At 43.3% G+C, this 20,853-nt stretch overlaps 1 protein-coding gene across 1 annotated transcript in view; it reads right to left on the bottom strand.

Annotated features, from left to right (window-relative positions):
- Positions 1-20,563, bottom strand: part of LOC116384622 (fibrosin-1-like protein) — a 77,037-nt gene extending 56,474 nt beyond the window's left edge. The window contains exon 1 of the mRNA XM_031849462.1: positions 19,895-20,563. Coding sequence (XP_031705322.1) covers positions 19,895-20,197 — 303 coding nt within the window. The 5' untranslated portion in view covers positions 20,198-20,563. The remainder of the gene's footprint in view (positions 1-19,894) is intronic.
- Positions 20,564-20,853: the final 290 nt, after the last annotated feature.

The raw sequence follows: 20,853 nt of genomic DNA, 5'->3' as shown, positions 1-20,853 counted from the left end.
GAGAGAGAGAGAGAGAGAGAGAGAGAGAGAGAGAGAGAGAGAGAGAGAGAGAGAGAGAGAGAGAGAGAGAGAGAGAGAGAGGGAGAGAGACAGACAGACAGAGATGGCAAATCAAACATTTTGTTAAGATTTCAACCGGAGTTTCTAGCTGCGACTGGAGGCTTCTTTCAGCAGATAGAATATTGATGTCGTACAACCACAGTGAGGATAACTATGGGCTGGACTGTGATAGTGCTTCTTCCTGCTTTCTCATGGGATATTAGAGATTTCTAAATGTTCTAATCATTTCTCTGAGGACCGGGTTTGTGAATTAAACTAGTGGACGAAAACAATAATAACAAGAGACAATCAAATAAAAGACACGTTGGATCCTCAGTGTAATTCACCTCTGATGTCCAGCAGGTTTTCATAGTTCTCTGTGGAGACACGGATGTTTTTATATGAACTGCATTCTCATTAAGAAAAAGAAGCAGAGGTTCTAAAATGTTAAAATGTTGTCGAAACACAAGCAGCTGTTCCGGAACTTCGCCTAAATCAAATCAAGTCTAAAAGTACAAAAAAAAAAGAAGGTAAATGAGCGATTAAATAATGAGTAAACAAGCCTGCGATCATGAAAAGAAGCCGATAATGATGGAAGTTAAGAGTCAAACTCGAGAATCTGCTGTTCAACATGTCATCTTCCTGTTGGTACACAACCTGCGAAATAAGAAATGAATACAGGGCTGGAAGAATTGGGTCAGACGTACACCAGAGATCGATACTACTTGTCAAGTGCAAGCGCTGATGAAAGATGTGAAGAATCTTTTGGAAAGTACAGTATCAAATATGTGCTGGCTCATCATAACCTACCGCCGCATTTCTTTCCCTCTGTTATTTTGGTTACTTTCTATTTGTGTTTCAAACAAACCAAGGCAGCAAAGCATTTGTGCAGCCGAATTATTACATTATATTCCTGATGGTTGTGTCCTGCCATTTGTCTGGGTTTGTAGCCTGGTGCTTTGTGATTGAAAACGCAACAAAGCATGCAGATTAGAAATAAATGCTGTGCAGTTACTATATTGACCCAGATCATTTTGCGGCCCTTTTTTTTAGAGTGCTGCCAGTGAACCAGACAGACACAAGCCAGTCACCAGTCCAACAACTAAAACCACATTACCAGCACAGGTCTGGAAACTGATCCCCCCCCCGGCCTGATGAGCTCTTCCTCCAACTCAGCCCCGCTAACTCCTCACAGTGCCACAAACAAAAAGCCACACCAACAACAAGAACAACATCAAAATTGCTCACAAGCACACAAAAAAGGTGTAATAATGAGATCGTGGAGCTATCACAAGATATTGAAAAAAAAAAGTGCACTAAAGCCACAACTGGACGTAGAGCCGAAGCCTTAACTTACAGACAAACCACCACTGCTACGAAGCAGCTTGAGAGTAACTTCTCAGCTTGTTCGGATAATTCAGGGAGAGCAGACTGATGAGCTGCTTTCTGTCTAATTATCACCACAACATCCTGAAGGTCCAATGAAACTCAACTCAGTCATACCTCTTCAACACCACTGTCCTACTTCAGCACTAACTCACACTGTGCAGCCAGATGTGGTATTAACCGGCAACTTCATTCTATATTCAAGTGGAGATCCAAAAAGTTTTCAAATACTCCAAAATTGGTCAGGAACATGTTTGGAGAATGTGTATAAAATGATGCAAAATGCATCGAGATCATTTCCAATTGCTGGAATGCTGCAGACATAGAAACCCTGGAGTCAGCATGTTTTTAACTATAAGGTAAATATAGTAAAGCTTCAATGAATAGTTGGAACAAGCAAAGAGAATATATGATCGTTTAAAGAAAGTGTGGAATAACAACAAGGTCATCATTAAGCTGATTTGAATTTAATTTGGATTTATTGAAGGATAGCCCCTTGAGATGTAGCATGACATTTAACAGGTGGTCCTATAAACGCATACAGAGTAAAACATCACTACATAACATACAAATACACAGATACAGACAGCTGGCTTACCCTTTCCAGCCCACACCTCAGCTGTCAGCTATTGTACATGATGATAATGATAATGGACAATATGATAGATTGAACAAATCGCATCAGCTTTAAGAGCAACTAGTTTGACTTCAGCGAGACTGAAAGAATGCACGAATCATAAGCATAAACATATAAAGATATCCTAAAGCAGTGGAAGGAGGTAATTGATTTAAGAGAAAAGAGGAGATTATTTCAATCGAGAGAAGCTTTGTACTGGAATGACCTGCGTCCAATTTCCAAGTAGCAAATCTTAAAGTAGTTTTAAAGTAACACTTTCTCCTTATAAATAACATGTGTTCACTTAAGTCCTCACATCAGATTCTCAGTTCTATGAGTAACCTATAGTGTAAACGAATATGAAGTTTCTATAATTACACCAGCAACAGACATGCTATATTCCCACAGCTCTTCCCAACAGATGCTGGTTGCGACTGCCCTCCACACATAGACAGCAACACGTACTGGCTGCTGGGTTTGTGTGTTGAGGTGTAGTGTATCTGTTACATCTCAGCTTTATGTTAATGACTAGTTGCAGTAAAGCAAATTGCCCTTCAGGTGTAATAAAGCTTTACACGGGGCTGTTCTGTGCTATCAGCGCTGCTCTTCATCTCCCACATATCTGAGGAGGCAATCACAGTAAGAGCATATAAAGCAATGTGACCCTTTGACCACATGGCAACCAGCAGCTACCCGTCCACAGAAAGCCTTAAATAACAACAAGGGATGTGTCTCAGTGCGTTTATAAGTTTAGCTTTCAATATTTAGTTTGACGATGTCTGTTGACTTTTTAATGCGGTGTTAATCTCAACATGGATGATTTGTTAAATTACTACTCGTTTTTTTAGTGCTCTTGTTCTCATCTGTATCCTCTTCCTCTGCAGCTGTGATGACCCAATTCTCCCACAAGCATCATTAAAGTTTCATCTGATCTGATGGACTTTTATTTTTATCATTTCATTCTCTGTAGAATTCCACAGTTTCGAAAAAAGAAAGCGCTACACAAGTTGTTTGTGATTATTATGATTATCAACTGATATGGAAACTCACACATTTGATACATGCAGTGCTGCTGTTGGATTGACGCTACATTATGTACCATCATTATGTACCATCTTTAAATGAGACAATTTACACACCAAAAATGACAAGCATAGTGTTTTCTTGTCTGATTCTTGTCTAGTTGAAACAGCAATAAATTGCTTCAAATAGAAATATCTAACCTCCCTGACTGTATTATAATATCATATATTGCGAATCAATGGAGATTCCATTCAGATTAACAGTTTCCCATTAACAAATGTTGCAACCGATTACACAGTGATAATGCAATCAAACACAGCAGACCAAGTAGATAAAAGGCAAATGACACTAGTGAGGCATCCTTACACACTGGTGCCATTTGGTTCTCAAGGTAAACAACATCCACCTGACCCAACACTTTAGTCCAGAGTAAAATAGATCTACATCTACCAGCCAGAGTGCTGTGTAATCTGGTGTCGACATCCGTGGTACCCAGAGAATGATGCCTTTCTGTTATTAAAGGAGAAACAAGCTCTGCTTTGAGCAACCTGTTCATCACGAGTTCAGAGTAGCATGCTCAGAGCTCTGTGCTCTTGTGAAATACATGCAGTCATGCCTTTTTGAATTATGAATGTTGGCATTCAAGATGGTATCGTCGGGATAAAAATGAACATTGTAATGGTCAGTTGGGAAATAAATATTATTCATGTCGGGTCATTAGGGGGGGTAGTTATGTTCCTTCAGAGTGTCACTTTTCAAAAAGACGACATTGCATTTTGATCAAATTTGTTTAAAGAGCCACAAAATAATGTGTGGGGGGGAAATACATAGATTTACCATCACACAGTTTAAGGTTCTTTTAGCTTCATGTTTACACTTCATGTTGGACCACCAAACCCAGATGACAGATAATAAAGAAGCACAGTATCATTATTAAAGCCTTGACAGAGGTTTGGCTGTCCACAGAGTGACTCCTAGCTAGTGTTATGATGCTTCTCATTATTGTTTTCATTATTACTGAATCTACATCTGCATATTACATTGGCTCATAGTATCTCCTCTGCTGGTATTGTTATGTGGGTGTAATCCACTGTTATGGCCCCAACGAGTGTGGCCTGCATACCAATTAGAGGCTGATTAACAGCAACGCAAAGAGAGTGGGGGGATGGTTGTTTCTCTGAAGCTGAGGGTGACCTGACGAAGAGGGTCCATTACATACACACACACACACACACACACACACACACACTGAAACACAAGGCCTCGGGATAGAGTTATTTATTGTTTGTACTCCTCAGCCAGTTCACTGTGCCATGTGTGTACAAGCAGCTATCGACGGACCTGCAGTTCAGGACACAGTGTCTGTGAGTGTGGAGCTGATGGGGACCTAATGTGCCTCCCCGCTCTGAGGCCAGAACTGATTTAAAACCATTTAAAGTGCGCCGCTTTGGTAATTCCAGGTGAATGTGTGATTAACGATGGCCATGAATGGCTATGTTCTGCACATGTGTACACTTTTCTCCTTGTTCTCTCTTCACATTATATATTTAAGGCATTTAGCACATTTTGATATATTTAGTGTAACTCTCCAACTAAATTATTACCGTTTGCACTGTACACACACACACACACATACATTTAGTTTGGCATATAATGATTAATTATGATATATCATAACAATTTTTACAACAAAAGTCACATTTGTTTTGCTCACTATTAACCAAGCCTCCAACAACAACGGAAGAAAAGTCCTTCACAACACGTTTGTTTCCTCTTTCTACATGCAGTTCGTGAGCATCAGCGTGTTTGCCTTTGTGTGTGTGTGTGAGAACCACAGTGCCGTCAGGATGGCTGTTTTTAGCCGGTCGTTGAGGGCTGATTAACTTTGACAGGCTGCCTCTTAGACCCACCACAAACACAAGCAGCAGAGCAAGCAGGCAGCATTTCCACCATAGGAGTGATTCCTGACCAGACTCTGGTAATTCTAACAATGATTAAACTTCAATCGCTATATATTGACCACAACAACTGCCATACTGCTTGAATCAGACTTTCCTTGTGTTACGTATGCTTCCAGAAAGAGATACTGTGTGATGTCATGCGGTTTGTATCATACCAGCTGGAACTGAACCTGAATGAGGCAGCTTTGCGTGCCAACGGGCGGCCGAAAATGGTAACTGTACCAGCAGAAATCATTTAACTTGACGCCAGGTTTACCAACTCAGCCTGTCTGACAGACTTTATGCTAAAGAGCAAGAGACAAAAAGGTCTGTCGTAGTGACGGAGGACTGACTGTAAGCAGCATGAATGCTAAAGAGCCTGCAAATAAACAGCTGAAATAACTGCTGTGACGGAGCACTGAAAGCTGTTTATCTTGTTTCACTTATTAACATGCAGCAACCCCTGCTGATATTTGTGTTATATTATGCTACAGGAGAGTAGAAATGATACCTTTAATGATACATTTTACTCTTACTAGTCATACCTGGGATGCTCTGGGATTTACAATGACACAAAATAGAATATTCAAATCACTGCTGTGCATCTTTAAGCTGTAGCAATTCATTCTGAAATGTAAAATCTAAAAACGATGCTATGCAGCAGCAAAGAAAACTTGTATCCATCACCACTGTGTTATCTGACTCTCGTCCATATTTCCTCCAGAATATTATGCGGTCACACAGCTTTAACGTTGTTTCAGGTGGGATTTCACTTTTTCCACAATACCTTCACCGAAGTCCATTAAAGGGACACAGTGTAGCATTTCGGGGGATGTACGAGCAGAAAGAGTAGACGCTATTGCAAGGAACTTTCATTTTGTGTTGATATTGGCGTTCCCTGCGGAACAAAGTGGCAGTGTTTCCAAGCTCCAGAGTCCCTTTAAAAAAACCTCTCATTTGACTGCAGAAGTGGTCTGACAGCCTACACCCTGCTTAGTCCTGGTTCTCCATAACCTCCCTTTCCTTCGATCCAACTTGTTCAGTCCCAACACTGATAACGAGTACCGAGTACCGATGCATTAAGTAGCGTAGCAGCAGTTTTTAGTAAGATGTCAACACGGGTCCAACGGTCTTATTAGCACAAACTATAGATTTCAGAGTACTTTTTCTATCGAGAGCATTGAAGATCGGTTTAAAGGGTGAGAAAAGTTAACAAGAAAGGAAACTAGAAAACACTATGATCCAAAACTGCCCACACGGTTTACTATACAGCAGTGCCTTGCAGGTTAGATAACCAGAGCCAGCTCTCTAACAGGTTGCTTTTGTGAGCGCGTGCTTTTCTCCCCCCTCCCCCCTGTCTTTTCACCCTCACTTTCCTCTGCTCTGACAAGCTTTCACTTGTGCTGGTTTTGAACAGAAACGCCATTGTGCCTTCTACTGCAAACAATGCCTGCTGTTTTGCCGAAGGACCCCGAAAACATACATTAGCTCACTTTGCCCCTTTTGTCTGCTGCAGATTCCTGTCATGGATCTGGTCACAAGACCAGCGCAAAAGACTAGACTAGTTCATGAAAGTTCTCGGCATGACACGATGTCAAGTGGGTAGTGCGCTGCTAAAGTGCTTGTGAGCAGGACCCTGAATCCCGTCCAGCTTTGGAGGTGTTGGCCTACACTTAGATCTCCCTGTCAACAGTCTGAGGCAGAGGAAAATGATAAACCTTCCCGGAAAGTCAACAGTTACATCATAACACAATATGGTGCCGCAATATGTTCCAAAGCAATGTATGCGGAGGCGCTTTGTCATAAATAAAGCACTTCAGGGAGGCATGCTGTACCTTTACATCGATCCAAAGCAGTAGATCTCTATTCAACGACAGCACAGACACAAGCCAGCCTGCCCTTGGTTTTTACCATTACCGCCTGCAGCTATAGAGGCTTGGAGAGGCCTCTAGAGGTATGTGACCCTCAGTTACATTTATAGGCTTCAGAACTGATAAAGGCAACGCCACCGGCTACCAAATGACTGGCAGCTACTAGGCTTGCTCTGCCAGTCATAATCACGGCTTTTACGCCACATCAGTCGACAGAAATCAAGAGTTTCATGTTCATAATAATCATTTTCTACTTCAGTGTCATTTGAACGGGTTCAATTATGGAGCAAAAGTCACAAAAAAAGGAAAGTATGAAACTTTTTTTTCTACAATGAATATATGATGATGTTGCTCAATGGCTCATTAACTGAATGACTGATTTACTAACGAGCTGACTGGCAGAATGGTGTTGGCTGGTTGCTCTGTTCTGGGTGCCACCACCCTTCACCTGTATACACACACTGACACCCACCACCGCTTTGGTGTAGCCTATCAGTGTGCGTAACCATTTTCCACCTCTTTGTGTATTGTTGTGCAAATTGAAACGGCAAGGAGAGCAATTCACACACACACACACACACGCACACACACATCTAGTTTGTGTCATGGGTGCGCGGGGGGGGGGGTTACTTCTCCCTCTCAGCGTCTTGGCAGGCGGGAAGGGGAAATATGATTATCCAGTGGGGGAATTGTTTCATCAACACCTGGAGCAGATAAATGAAAATAGGAGGATTTATGTACTGAGCACAAGATTACCTCTGGTGCCAGGAAGCAATTAAGCAGGAAGCTGGAATACAACCCCCTGTACTCTCTCTTTTCTTTCCAAGTCTCTACCTTCCTCATTGTGTCTCTCTGTGTGTCTGCACTAAGTGCACGCTCCGCTCCAGTGGCACATTTGGAGAACTGATAGCGAGCCGTGGGGGAAGGCTGACTGGAAGAGAGGGAAGGTATTCATTTCCACAAAGTGTCTCATTAAGAGCTGATAACAAAGTGGCTGAGAAGTGTTGGGATATCATTTGAGTCTATGTTGGGGGGCAGCGGTGGATGCTCACTTCCCGCATAGCTACAGATAGGCAACGCGGCTTGTCCTCCCTACCTGCTGTGACCTATGAGGAGCGGAAACTCTAAATGTAATCATCAGACTGATGTGGGGTTCAGTCTTGCTGGTATCATACTAACATTGATATCAATTCTGAGGCCTTAAAGAGCCACAGTGCTCAGTAACAATGTCTATTTGCTTTGATTCCTGCAAGCATTTGTTTTCATACATCAGCATCTGCTAACAAGGTAGAGATGAGTAATAATGAATCTATGTACAGACGTTTATGAGACACTAGCATACATTTGCTGAGTAATTAGCATCTGGTTGCAGTCAGTACAGTACGGTTTATGGAGTAGCATCAGGTGTCCATTAACCAAAGGAATGGAAAGCAAAGTGTGCCAGGGTCAATGCAGAGTAGTTCCATAAAATACCAAAGTTCACCGCATATTTTCCCCTCCGTCTCTTCAAAAACATCTTCAAATTACACCAAAATCATCTCCGTGTTTCTCGATAGAATATGTCTGCGTGGTGCCTGCATATGTACAAGTTGTATTGTCAGTGTAACCAACCAACATCACTGCAAGCAAATCAACAATGGTATCAGCTGTGAGGCTGAACCAGGATATTGAAATAGAAAAATGCACTGTCAGTGGCTTTTAAAACAGCGATGGGATATGAACTTAAATCCCTGATTAAAGAAATGGGCATAGTTAGCCTGCCAGTTCAATTTCTCCAATGATGAAGTCTGTTCATTTTCATGCCAACCTCTCACATGTTTAGTAATCTGATGGATGTGCCAAACTCCCAAAAGATGTAACATAAACCTTTGCTGAGGGTTCGACAGCGGGGTCAAGTACAGAATGCCCTCCGTCTGAACCTGGTTGAACCTGAGCCCCGACTCTGAGCTCAATCCTGGCGAGCATCGGCCACGCTGTTGTATCCTTGAGCCGGATCCTTTCAGTTAAATAATGATAAATGACACAATGGAAATAAACTTAAGTATGGTCTCTCTTTATTACCAAAAGCACAACATAGGTTTAATATGCCACAGAAATGTGCCCCCATCAATAAACACATGTCCATCTGCATCAGCTTAAACCATGATTCCTTGCCTTTGTTTACATTCTTACATTTGCAGAACACACTCCAGTGCTCTTCCAAGTGAAAACAAAATAGATGTCCAAGCTCATGTGGTCTGAACTGCTGATCACCAATATTCTGTGTCAATATTCGATATACTGGAAGTCCAAAAGGCCCAAGCACTCCGTGTTTACCCAAAGATTAACGGAGGGGAACAGACATTCCAGGATGCTATCACCACTCCTGCCACTGTTATTAACACAAGCGTATTCATTCAGCGCCTGCATTAAGTGTTCTCATTAGGATTAATGTGATTAAAGGGTTTCCTCTCGTTCCAATAGCATCCACTTTTTAATTACTATTAAAAGTCTCCGTGTCTCAGTGTTTGAAATGCTGTGCTACGAAGCCGAGAGATGTGGAATGCAAACAGTAGCTTGGCAAAGTTCTGTTTATGTTCCCCCCCCCCCCCGCCCTGCTCTCACATGCTGCCTGTTTTCTTTATTGACTCAACAACTGGCCTTGTGCTCAGGCACCAAAACGTGCGCGTGTGTAATTCTGATCTCGTTCCAGGCCATGGGTAAAAAGCCCTGCGGATTCTAAGGTGCCTGTCCTCATGTCAGAAGCACTGACAAAGTGGCCCCTCTGAAATGAGCCGTGTGGCCTGTTTACAAAAAAGGGTAGCAGATGCATTTTACTGCCTTTGATCTGCGGGGTAAACAACCTGCGGACTGCAGAAGGAAGGAGTCGTCAGCGGATGTACGTGCTTGTCTGCACAGTATATGAGGAAAGCGTTCAAAAGAGGGGAGATGGACAGGGAGAGAGAGAAGAGGAGACATCCTCTGACGATACTTTTCTTTGGCAGATCTGTCAGCCAGATCTCACTGTGGGTGACAGAGCTTCTTTTTTTTTTTTTTGCCCTCGCAGGTTTTACTGCAGTGACTATGTTACATATGCCTTATTATATATCCCATTATATTTCAAACACATTCTCCCTCGTCACTCTGCCGAGCACACATCCGCAACATTGACTTTCATAGATGCTCGGTGGATTCATAAAATGAGGAGTGTCTGAGTTGGCAACAGGTCGAGCCTGTTAAAAACCGATGGTATCTTATACAGAGGCGTATACTAACTGTGAGTAGACTGGGGTGTAAAAACTGCTTCCTGAAGCAAAGGTTTGATTGATAGAGGGACCTAAATTGCAACACTGTGTATGTTTGCCAAGTAAATACAGTTAAGACTGCAGAGCTGTTTAGTGTCTTCCCTATAATTTAATATTGGCAGAGTCAAGAAGCCTCTAAAACAGCATGTAAACCACTACCCACTCTCCACAAGGGTGAATCATTGCTCCAACTGCCTCCACTTCTTCTAATTCGACTATAAAAGTTAGAGTCATAATAAAATATGATATCATAATACAATCACATAGAGTTAGAGTTGTAAAATGTGACGAGCGCCTTGTTTCCCTGTTGTGTTCAGAATACTGTGTTGAGAAGAAGCCAGTCACAATCAGAGCGGTGCCGGAAAAACACTTGAGAATAAAAACACAGCGACATAATTGTTTTGTCCAAAACAGAGAAGGAATCCAAGACGGCAGAATGTATTTATGTATCTCACGAATGTAATGTTAGAAGAGCACACAAAACATTCTAAGCTCAGTGATTGGATGAAATGCACTTTGGGAGTCGTAGTTAACTTCTCCCCCCCTAGGTTTTTGTGCACTTCTGGTATGTCAGTCAACAATAACAAAGTCATCCTCATATGCTCCACCCGCTACAAAGACATTCAGATCCCAAGGAGCAACGTGTGGATGGCCGACAAGGTGCTTCATTTCAACAACAAAAGACTGAGTGTGGCAGCTCGGCCCAGGGTTGAGAGCCAAATGTCATCCAGACAGCGAATGGAACAGGAGCGGCAAAGGGAACGAGAGAAATTCCACATTGCATAACCACTTATCTAAGCTCTATTATCTTGGCCACAGCTTGTTGCATGGCTGCCAAAGCCATCACGAATAAAACCCTGAAAGAGTCCTTATTTGGCTTTGCCTGCGCCCACATATAAAAACACAGACACACAGGCAAGGCTAAATGCTGTGAAATACAATCAGCGTACCAACAAACAATGAGCTGTAATAAATTGCCGACCAACATATCACCGTATCTTATTTCAGACGGAGGGCTGAGTGCTGAAGCAATTATTGTCAGCATCACTTGGCCTATAAAGAGTGTTCCCCTCAGAGCTGGTGTTGGTAGCGAGTGTCGGTAGTAGAAGAGCATGTCAACAACTGTTAGCGCTAATTGCTTTCACACCAAGAGTGATCTATTAGGAAAACATGCAGCAAAATGTCGCGACTGCGTGAGTCATGCCTTTGAAAAACGAGGCCCTCCTTAAAAAACATGACCACATGGACCGGAGGCTGATTTGTAATCTGCAGTGTTTTGATGACTTACGAGTGCCAGATTACCATGTTGCAGAAGCTTGAATACTGGCAAGTATTGCTTTCTTGGCTTACTTGCAGAGCTGTTTAAAGTGGTGTCCTAATATGCTATTTTCCAGATGTTATTCAGGTCTGAAAGTGTTGTATTTTGTCATACGTGGCATAACAATATACTCGAGCCTGAAACATGTTGACTTCATTAAATGACTGAGCAAGTAAAAAGGGCAGGTGTTCAGTGTCGGAGACAGGATTGTTGGGGCTCATTAGTGCTTTTCTAGTCAAGCATAAACAGTGTTTTGTAAACTGTACAGCCCATGAGTGCTAAGAAATAACCTTAAAATAACACAATAAAGGATGTTGGGCACTGTATATTACACACAGTTTATGATATACAATACAACTAAATCTAAATATGAACGTGATGTACCTAAAGTATAACTTAGGGTCTTCATCTACTGTTTACTTCCGTGCGTCCTGGGGGAGGAATCCCTCCTCCTCAGTTGCTCTTCCTGAGGTTTCTTCCATGTTTTCCCCCATCAAAGGGTTTATGGGGAGGATTGTCTCCCTCCAGGGTGTAAGGACAAAGAGTCCCGTATGCTGTCCCGATGGTAAAGCTTCATTCGACTATCCGTCAGCATTGGCAGTCGGTGCTCCACTGCGGTCTAGCTACAATGCACGGGACTAGAAAATAAAGTGTGCAGCGTTCACTCCGTTGGTCTTTGAGAACAGCACAACATGCAATGGGCGCTAACTTTTCAAACATCAAAATGATACATAGAGGCATTTCCTAAATGACACCTTTAGACAAGCGTATAGACTCTGGCTTGTGATGCACGTTTACTAGATAACAGCCAAAAGCTCGTTTTGTAGGTTGGTTAGCTCACAAAATAAATGTCCACACAGCAGATACAATCTGAAAATGAGAAACCTGCTGACAGCACCGATAACCTTTGATTTTATGAAGACAATTGGGTGCAGGGAGGTCGTAGTGACGGGCCATTTAATGTTTTTCATTGTGACAGCGGGATGTGGGCTGGCTTGCCCTTTAATGTCGAAGACAGTGATTGCTAGTGACAAACCAAAAACTGCAAGCATCTCCAAAATACTTCCTCAACATAATATCTGTAGCGTGGCCAAGCAAAACCACTTTATTGTGTTCACCTTGGTTTGCAGGAGAGCATTGTTACAATTGTTATTACTTTTTACCAAACACACTCCAAGTCAGCAGACCTACACTCTCATGAGAGCAGAATGTTGAAAAGGGTCTCAAGTGAAGTGAGGTTTGAAGCAAGCCAGGCTTTCAGAGCTCTCTGTCTGCTGTATGTCAGTGAAGGACACGGCTGAAAAGGAAAACAGCTATTACTTAATGAGCCACTTAAAGAGTGCCCTCTCTATTTAGGTTTCATTATTTTTGTTGTAAATCCTTCACAGCCCGCGTCTGTTAGTCATTCACACAGAGGTCCTGTGGCCAAGTGCACTATTATATATTAACCAAAATCACAGGGCTGGAAAATACCTCAGCTGAATGACAAAATAAGATTATTATGAAGTTATCTCCAGATGATTTCTTTTTCTCAAGCCGCTCAAATGAAATATCTTTTCTTCACATTGTTTAGTAACATAAATTAATCAAGCAGTCGAGAGAACGGAGAGGGGTTATGAAAGGGAAAAAGGGGGGGAGGGGGGACAAATCAGATGTGGATAATTACCGGGGAACCTTCTCACAGTGCAGCTCCTAATCCATCGCAAGCTCCGAGACAGCATCTTAATCACAGCATAATTATATCCTGTCATTCACCGCAGTGAAAACACCGAGACAGGAAGATGGAAGACGGCTTTGGGACGACAAGCAGGAAATGGATACATATGCCTGCAACAAGCTACCAAACATGCTTTTTATGTGCCACTTAATATGTGTCGGCTATGTTGTACTGTCTGCACATTTTAGGAAATCCTCGTGCGTCATTGTACCTGAAAACAAAGAGGCTCTTATTCTGAGGTTTTTGTAGCGCTGGTGAATTCAGACGCTGGAGGGATACCTCAAAATAGACAACTGACAGCGTTTCAAAAAAGGACCCTTCAGGGCCAGCATGCATTTATCCCACTGCCTTACAAACATGATAACAGCAATGCTGGCTGGAAATGAAGCAAATACAGATAGATCTCTTTTCTGCCTGGTGCCATTTCAGTATTTTCTTTTTTTTGTTACTGACTGAAATGTGTCTGTACCACTCACTTTGAAAACTGTCAAGTACCAAAAGTTGGCATCATGCAAACTCATTTTGTAGATTTGTACTCAGTTCCTGATTTAAATCACAATTTCACCAACTTTAGACAGTAATGGAGCTTTTAGCAGTTCAACTATTTTCTATTTAGTTGTCACTTATGGGCCTCATATCTTACTTTGCAGTCATTTCACTGAGATCATCTTAGCTCAGGGATATTTAAAAGGTACTGGGGAGCTTTCTTGTAAACAGACAAAAGTAGTGTTTATCCTTGAAGTCTAAAAAAACGTGTTTAACACATTGCCTTCCTCAAAGCGTGTTTATTTAACATTAAAAATCCTACATGGTTAACATCAGTATCAGTCTTCTTCGCTGCCTTTAAATGAGCATTGCTGCGCTTTGTTACCGCCACCAATTGTCGATCAACAGAACAGCTTTAAAACTGGTGGAAGGGAAGTACATCGCCAGCGTGCTCGAGCTTGACTAGCAACATTTGGCACTGGCAATTCTAAATGATAAATGATCCCTAGTGCCTTTGCACATTAGGATATACTCCATTTATGTATTAATCGTTTGTCATTTTTGAAGCAAAAATTAATTAGTTCCAGCTTCTCAAATGTGATCATCTGCTTGCTTTCTTAATCTTCTCAACAATAAATGGAATATCTTTGGATTTTGGACCGTTGGTCTGACAAAACAAGCCTTCAGCCAATTAATCAGTAATGAAAACTGACACGCGTTTTACATCTGAGCTGGCATCCAACTCCTCTTTTTGTTCGACTTGTTAGAAATCTGTGAACTGAAGCATTTTTCTCCACTTTTATTTTGTGACACATAAATCCTCCAGTTCAGAATAGAAGTCTAGTTTTGTAGTTACAGAGGAGGCTGACAAAGTGATTGCCATGCTTTCAGATCCGCATGAACACACAAGAACCTTCCTTGGGTGGATATATTTAGGTCACTGGTTGATGGCTTGGACAGATGCACAGTGGAGGTTCAATCCTGTTATAGTGTGTGTGTGTGTGTGTGTGTGTGTGTGTGTGTGTGTGTGTGTGCGTGAGAAGGCTTGTGAATGTGACCATGCATTTATCAGCCTTGCTTTCGCCTACAGTGTGTGACAGTTAGAGAGAGCCGGGGCTGGGGGACGTCCCACTGGCATTAAGAAAGCTCTCTCCGTGGGATGCGTCAACCAATGAGCAGCGGAGCCTCGGGGGGGTTGCCTTGTTAATTAAAGCTGGAGTTGTTTGTCAGTGCCGGCATATGATGCACAGCGCTATCACTGTCGGGGGGGGGGGGAAGAGCAAACACGAAGCAAGATTGCTGCAACCCCTGCAACAAATCTGCTGCCTCACCATGGAAGCAAGACATCTTACTACAGCAACGACTGCTGAGGCTTCAAGTGTCAGTATCGCTTTGCACTGCGTTACCCAACCGGCAATCAGAAGCACTGAGCCGAACCACAAGGAAAAGATGGGAAAAGATGGGATTTACAAACTACCCAACATCTTGTCTCACCTGTTAACCTCAACAAAGCATCAATTTTAGCTGAAGCTCTCATTGCATTTCTCTACAGGTGGTACCAGTGTGTTTATTCATTGTCTTTGGCGAGTAATGCTCTAACAAGTGCAGGCCACTTGACAGAGGACTGCTCCTGAGTGTTGTACTAATGACTACTAATAAGGAACACATGGTGCTATCTGAGTGCTAGCAGCGAGATACCCAGTAATGAATGCGATGGGACTTGTAGCGGTGCAAGTGCAGCTATTTTAGGGGAAAGCCTCAGAAATAACAGAAGTCTTGGAGGCCTTTATCCGCGCACTTGATGAAACAGAGAGACGCATACTCGTAACTGGAATGTGTCTGGCTTTGATCCACGTACCAGCTGGGAAAATATGGGTGGAGAGGGGGAAGCAGCAACTCACAGCTTCTCTAACAACTAACGTCAAGTTTCCCAAGGGCAAGAGACTTAATTTCCCCTTATTGCTTAGGTAGAGCAGCTCAGTGGCTAACGGCAGATGATGATTACTGCAAGTGGGTCAAACAGGGCCATAAAGAAAAAGAGCAAGCATGTTAAGCTAAACTTCCCGGGAGACGGAGTCTAGATCCCTTCAAGAGCTTCTATTTATGAAACCCCCTTTTTTGTCGGAATGCCCAGCCTTTCGGATTCCTGCCCTTGACACCGTTGTAATATCACTTAATCAACTGAAACCTAAATCCCCATTAAGAGTGAATTTAGAAACTCATGGTGCGGAACGAAAAACCCAAACAAATCTGTAAATTCATGTTAAAGCAGATGAACAGAAGGATTGTGGATTAACGAGGGGGGATTTGCCGTCACTCGCAGAGCAAATGGAGCAAATCAAACATCTTATTAATACTGTGACAGATGGATAATTGTGTCATTTTGTTATCTGCTCACTTGTTCGATACCCAGAGGGAGACTTCTGGAGGGTTTAAGCCCCAGCGGGTAATTGTTTTATAGCACTGCTGTCAGGTGAAAACCTTACATTTTCAGGAGGTCGACTTTTTCGAGTATTCATCGTTCCACCATTTACTCTAAAAATGTTTGAACAACAAAAGAAATGTAGGAATGAAGGGAGTAGTAACTGATGATCTGATTTCTTATTGCAGGAAAGAAATATGAAAAACACCCAAACTGGACGTGCAAGGTTTTCTCTGCTTACAAGAGCCCACAATAGCTGCCTGACTGAGTGAGCGTGCTCACACTCTTTGAATCATCACTGAATCGTTCCTAACATTTCTCTAATCGCGATAAGGCGCCCGTGACGGCTGTGTTTGTACAGTCAATTTGCCCAGGTAAGTAAGCGGCTTTCCTATGAGAGACGTTTGGAATTCGAAGCAAATAAACACGCCATAATCAAATGCGGCCGCGGCTGGAAATTGCTTTCAGCTGTAATGAAACAGGTTGAGGGAGCAGGGCCGAGACCACCGTACTGCCTAAGCCTTCATCAAGGGAGCTTGATCCTATCAGCGCAGAGCTGGAATATCAACAACAACCACCTACGGATTTTTGTTTAGAGCCAACGTGCTTCTTGGAGGAACCCATAACCTCGGGCTCTTGCGAACAGACAGTAGCAGCTGTGCACAAGTTATAGACTGAAATAGACAATCAAACGACGAGGACAGAAACCCTAAGGTGACGGGGATTTTATGAAACCATGTTCATCCTCAAGCGCTTTCGAAAGCAAAAGGCTTAAATAGGGATTAGAAGAAACAAGATAGAGTAAATATAAGTAATATTCTTAAGTGTTATCAGTTAATGTGTCCATCCTCTACTCCTGGAATAAATAAGTAAAAATACCAGTAGTGCAGCTGTTCTCCATAGATCCCTAAGAAGTGAATCCAGCAAGTCACTGGTTGCTTCTTCATTCGTTCTCTCCGTTTCAAATTTTGGTTTTCTGGACCTTTGGGCTGATTCACCTTTTGGTCCTTCAGCATTGAAGTCTAGGACTGTGACAGCTGAATCCCCTCTCACATACATTAGCAATATATAAACATCACTAATGCAACAAATGTAAAAATATATATATATTTATTCATAGGTTAATTTGCTGTTTGTAGTCCCTATTTTATACACGTTGAAAAGTAGTCGCAGCTGAATTCAACCAAAGGCCAGGAATTAGTTGCCAATTTGGTGGCAACCATGACAGTCTAGCCCTGCAGTAGCCTGACCTTAGGGCCGGACATAAACACAATTGTGCTGGTCATCAGTCGCTTGGAAGAGGTCAGGAGGGGGAAAGCACACACTCGCTCCGACGAGCATGATGCAGTAGGTCAGAGCTATTCACTTGCCAAACGCCGCCGCTGTGTCCTCCTCATAATTGATGAGCAATTAGCACAGGTAGCGTAGGTCATGAGCTTCACTCAAGCATACAGTCAGTAGGTGAAAGTGTGAGTCATGACCAATAATGACACCATTCTAGTGGGTTACACATTTCAAACACTGCATTTCATACACAGGAATGCAACTTATTAGCTGCCAAGAAATGTGATTATTGTTGTCACCAGTGCATATGTATAAAGTCAACATTCTCCAGCTACAGCGAAGTAGCGAGGAGGCAAAAGCTTACAAAACCTGTGCACATTCCCTCATGCAATTGCACAAAATCCACCAACATCATTTAATAAGCGCATTCCATTTGCATGCAAATCAGACCAATTACCATCAAGTAGCTGGCTGGCATGCGAGTATCATTTCACACAGAACCGTATCGTGCCTCATTTGCTTAGCCTTGAATCCCCAGCTCCTGTGTAGGGCACTGTTTTCTCTGTGTTCATTCAACATTGATTTAGCGCTTGTGTAAGAAAACTATTACTGCTCGGGAATGTGTAAAACAACAATTGATTAATTATTTCACTTAATTTCCCTCTCAAACCCGAAGAGGCAGCTTGTTTATTATGATGAAGCATCCAAAGAGAAAGCTTTTTTCAGAAACGCAACCTGCTCTGCAGCAACAAAACAGGACAGTATGCAGGGACAGATGTGAGACATGTAAACACAAAGTACCTCTAAATGTATCAAATACACACACATGAGAATATTCCTCGAAGTCAGTATAGGGCAGGGCAGAGCAGGGCAGGACAGCAGCAGAGATACCGGCGTGCCGGCAGAAGATGCCAGTGAGAAGCACTTTACCGCTATGACATCCTCAAAGTCTTTCACAGTCAGCAGCTGTCAGAAGTGGCAGCGACGCAGCACAAAGGGCAGAAATACTCACAAATACAACTTTGCGGCGCACTGCACTCGCACAAATCAATAGGAACGAGAAACAACACACAGATTCCAATGCACATTTCATAACAAGTCACAAGTTTATCTTTGGGACTTGTGTGCACAGTGCCTGTTATCCTTTTTACATCAGTTACAGGGCACAATACGGTAGTTCTTTGTCGGTGCGGTTCATGCACACTTACTTCACACTGACACCCCTGCTCGTATTCCTCCGCTATCTGCTTTCACGCCCACTCTTAAGCACAATGAGGGGCCGAGCTGAATGGAATAGCAATATAACTACTGATGACCCGCTCGGGTCAAACTTGTTAACAGAAGGGAGGTGCTGAAGTGAGTGAATCTGTGGACAGCATGGTTTATATTTCATGCAGTTATTTTGCTGCAAATCTGTATTCAAGCGTTACACTGACTAAGCACTATGTAGGAGGCAAGAGTCAATCATGGCTGATTAATACTATTGCTAAGCCCACATGGGAGGTTGTCATTGAAATGAGGTGGCCCGTGGTATGATCCACAGGCTTTCAAATGAGGTCATCATCTTAAAATATACAGACGTCAGTGGGCTAGCTATGTTTATCAAAGCTAGTGATTTATGTTTCAACTACAGTCGTGCTACCATTCCCACAATGAGCCATGGAAAAATAACACAGGCCTGCTGCCTCTCTGCTTTGTCAGTCAGCCTGGTGTCCCACTGGGAGCAATGCTTTATTTGTCATTTGGAACACAATGAGATAAAAGAGATAAGAGGGTGTCACAAGAGAACCTCCTTTGTTTCTAAAAATCACTCCTCTGACATCAGACATACCCCCACAGTAATGACAGAAACACAGTTATCAGCGCACGCTGCATCAGCCTGTAACTGATAAATGGCAGTTTATCAAAGAGCAAAATGTCCAGAGTGCACCGACGACTCGCAGTGAATCAGAACTTCCAAAGCCAGAGCCGTAGCTGACACAGCAGCACCTGTTTAGTTTCCTCAACAAACCGTATGCTGCCGATGATTACCATCTCATTCACAAAACCTTCAGCTTGTAACAGAGTTGTAACAGAGTTGTGTGCTGCAGTGATTACAGTTTCATGTCAAGGACTCCAAACAGACACACATTCCAATCCATGAAGCAGGTAGCCCAATAAGGAAACATTGGTTCTGGGGTTGTTTTTTGATTAGTTTTGAACATTGTGGTGAGAATCAGACCAAGGCTCGATTAGGGACATCTTGAAGGGGGGGCCGAGCCTCTGACAATCTCTGATCTACACTATCAGAAGATTAGAGGAGTCATCCTAATCCAGTCTAATTGGCATCATCTCAAGTCAATTAGAGACAAATTAGACTAGTCCTCACGTTGCTGGAGTGAGTAGGGGGGGGGGGGCCTCAAGGACCCCCTCTTTGAGAACCACTCCACTGTTGAAGAATGCTGCAGACACACACACACACACACACATACAAACAAACAAACAGGTAATGATCCGGTTCCTTCCTACCTCCAGACGGTCCAGGCTGATGAAACTGGCGATAGCAAATCCATCAATGATATCCTCCTCCTGCGAGCTGGACTCCCGTCTCTTCCGCCGGGGGGGACGCGGAGCTCTGGCGGCTGCCGCGGGGTGCGGCGCCTTTTTACCGGGCAGAGAGGCGGCGTCCCTCCCCGGACTGTGTCCCTCCCTGTCGGAGCAGGAGGAGTTGGGGTCGGGGCTGCGGGCGTCTCTGCTTCCTGCCTCCCGCAACCTCCGCACCCTCTCCCGCTTGGTCCGGCATCTCCGACCCGGTTTCAATTTCCCATCCATGTTGTTCGAGAAAGCTTGCAGTGTCAAAAGAGAAAATACAAAATATAACTCCACAGTAGGTTGCTCGCCTGAACGCTCCGCCGCACCGCGTTATAACAAGTAACACACACTGGACGGACAAATTGTAGGCTGCGCTATAACGTGACGATAGCGCCGCGCGCGCGTGTGTGTGTAAATAACAACGCAAATATAGCCATATAACACTCAATGACCTTGAGTATATACCTCCCCAATCTCCATTACGATAAGCAAATGTTCAGGTATCCCACTCGGGCGATAGAGAGAGAGCAAAGCGACGCGGATACACACGTTATTTTGTCACGAATCTGCGCTATGTCGACGCGGTATCCGCGAAAGCAGGTGCAAAACGGCGAAATAGTTACAATCCGCGCATTATACCCGCTTTGTAACTTTTTGTTGCATCGGAATAATAACAAGCGATGTTGTAGCCTAAGCTCGCTGCATACCGCAGACAGCGCAGGGGAATCATGTCGCTGCCCGTTGTTGTTTTCCACCACCCCGATCCATGATCCAGGGCTGTCAAATAAAGAGCTTTGGATACTATCCTTCCGAAACAAAACGCCTCGCGAGCAACTACGTAGCCTTTCGATCGTGGCCGCTGGATGAGTGAATAATCCCGTACGCGTTGAGTTTCA

The sequence above is a fragment of the Anarrhichthys ocellatus genome, unplaced genomic scaffold (genome assembly GCF_004355925.1).
Source record: "Anarrhichthys ocellatus isolate YVR2014 unplaced genomic scaffold, GSC_Weel_1.0 scaffold9, whole genome shotgun sequence".
Lineage (NCBI taxonomy): Eukaryota > Metazoa > Chordata > Actinopteri > Perciformes > Anarhichadidae > Anarrhichthys > Anarrhichthys ocellatus.
This window is presented reverse-complemented; position numbering and strand designations above follow the sequence as displayed.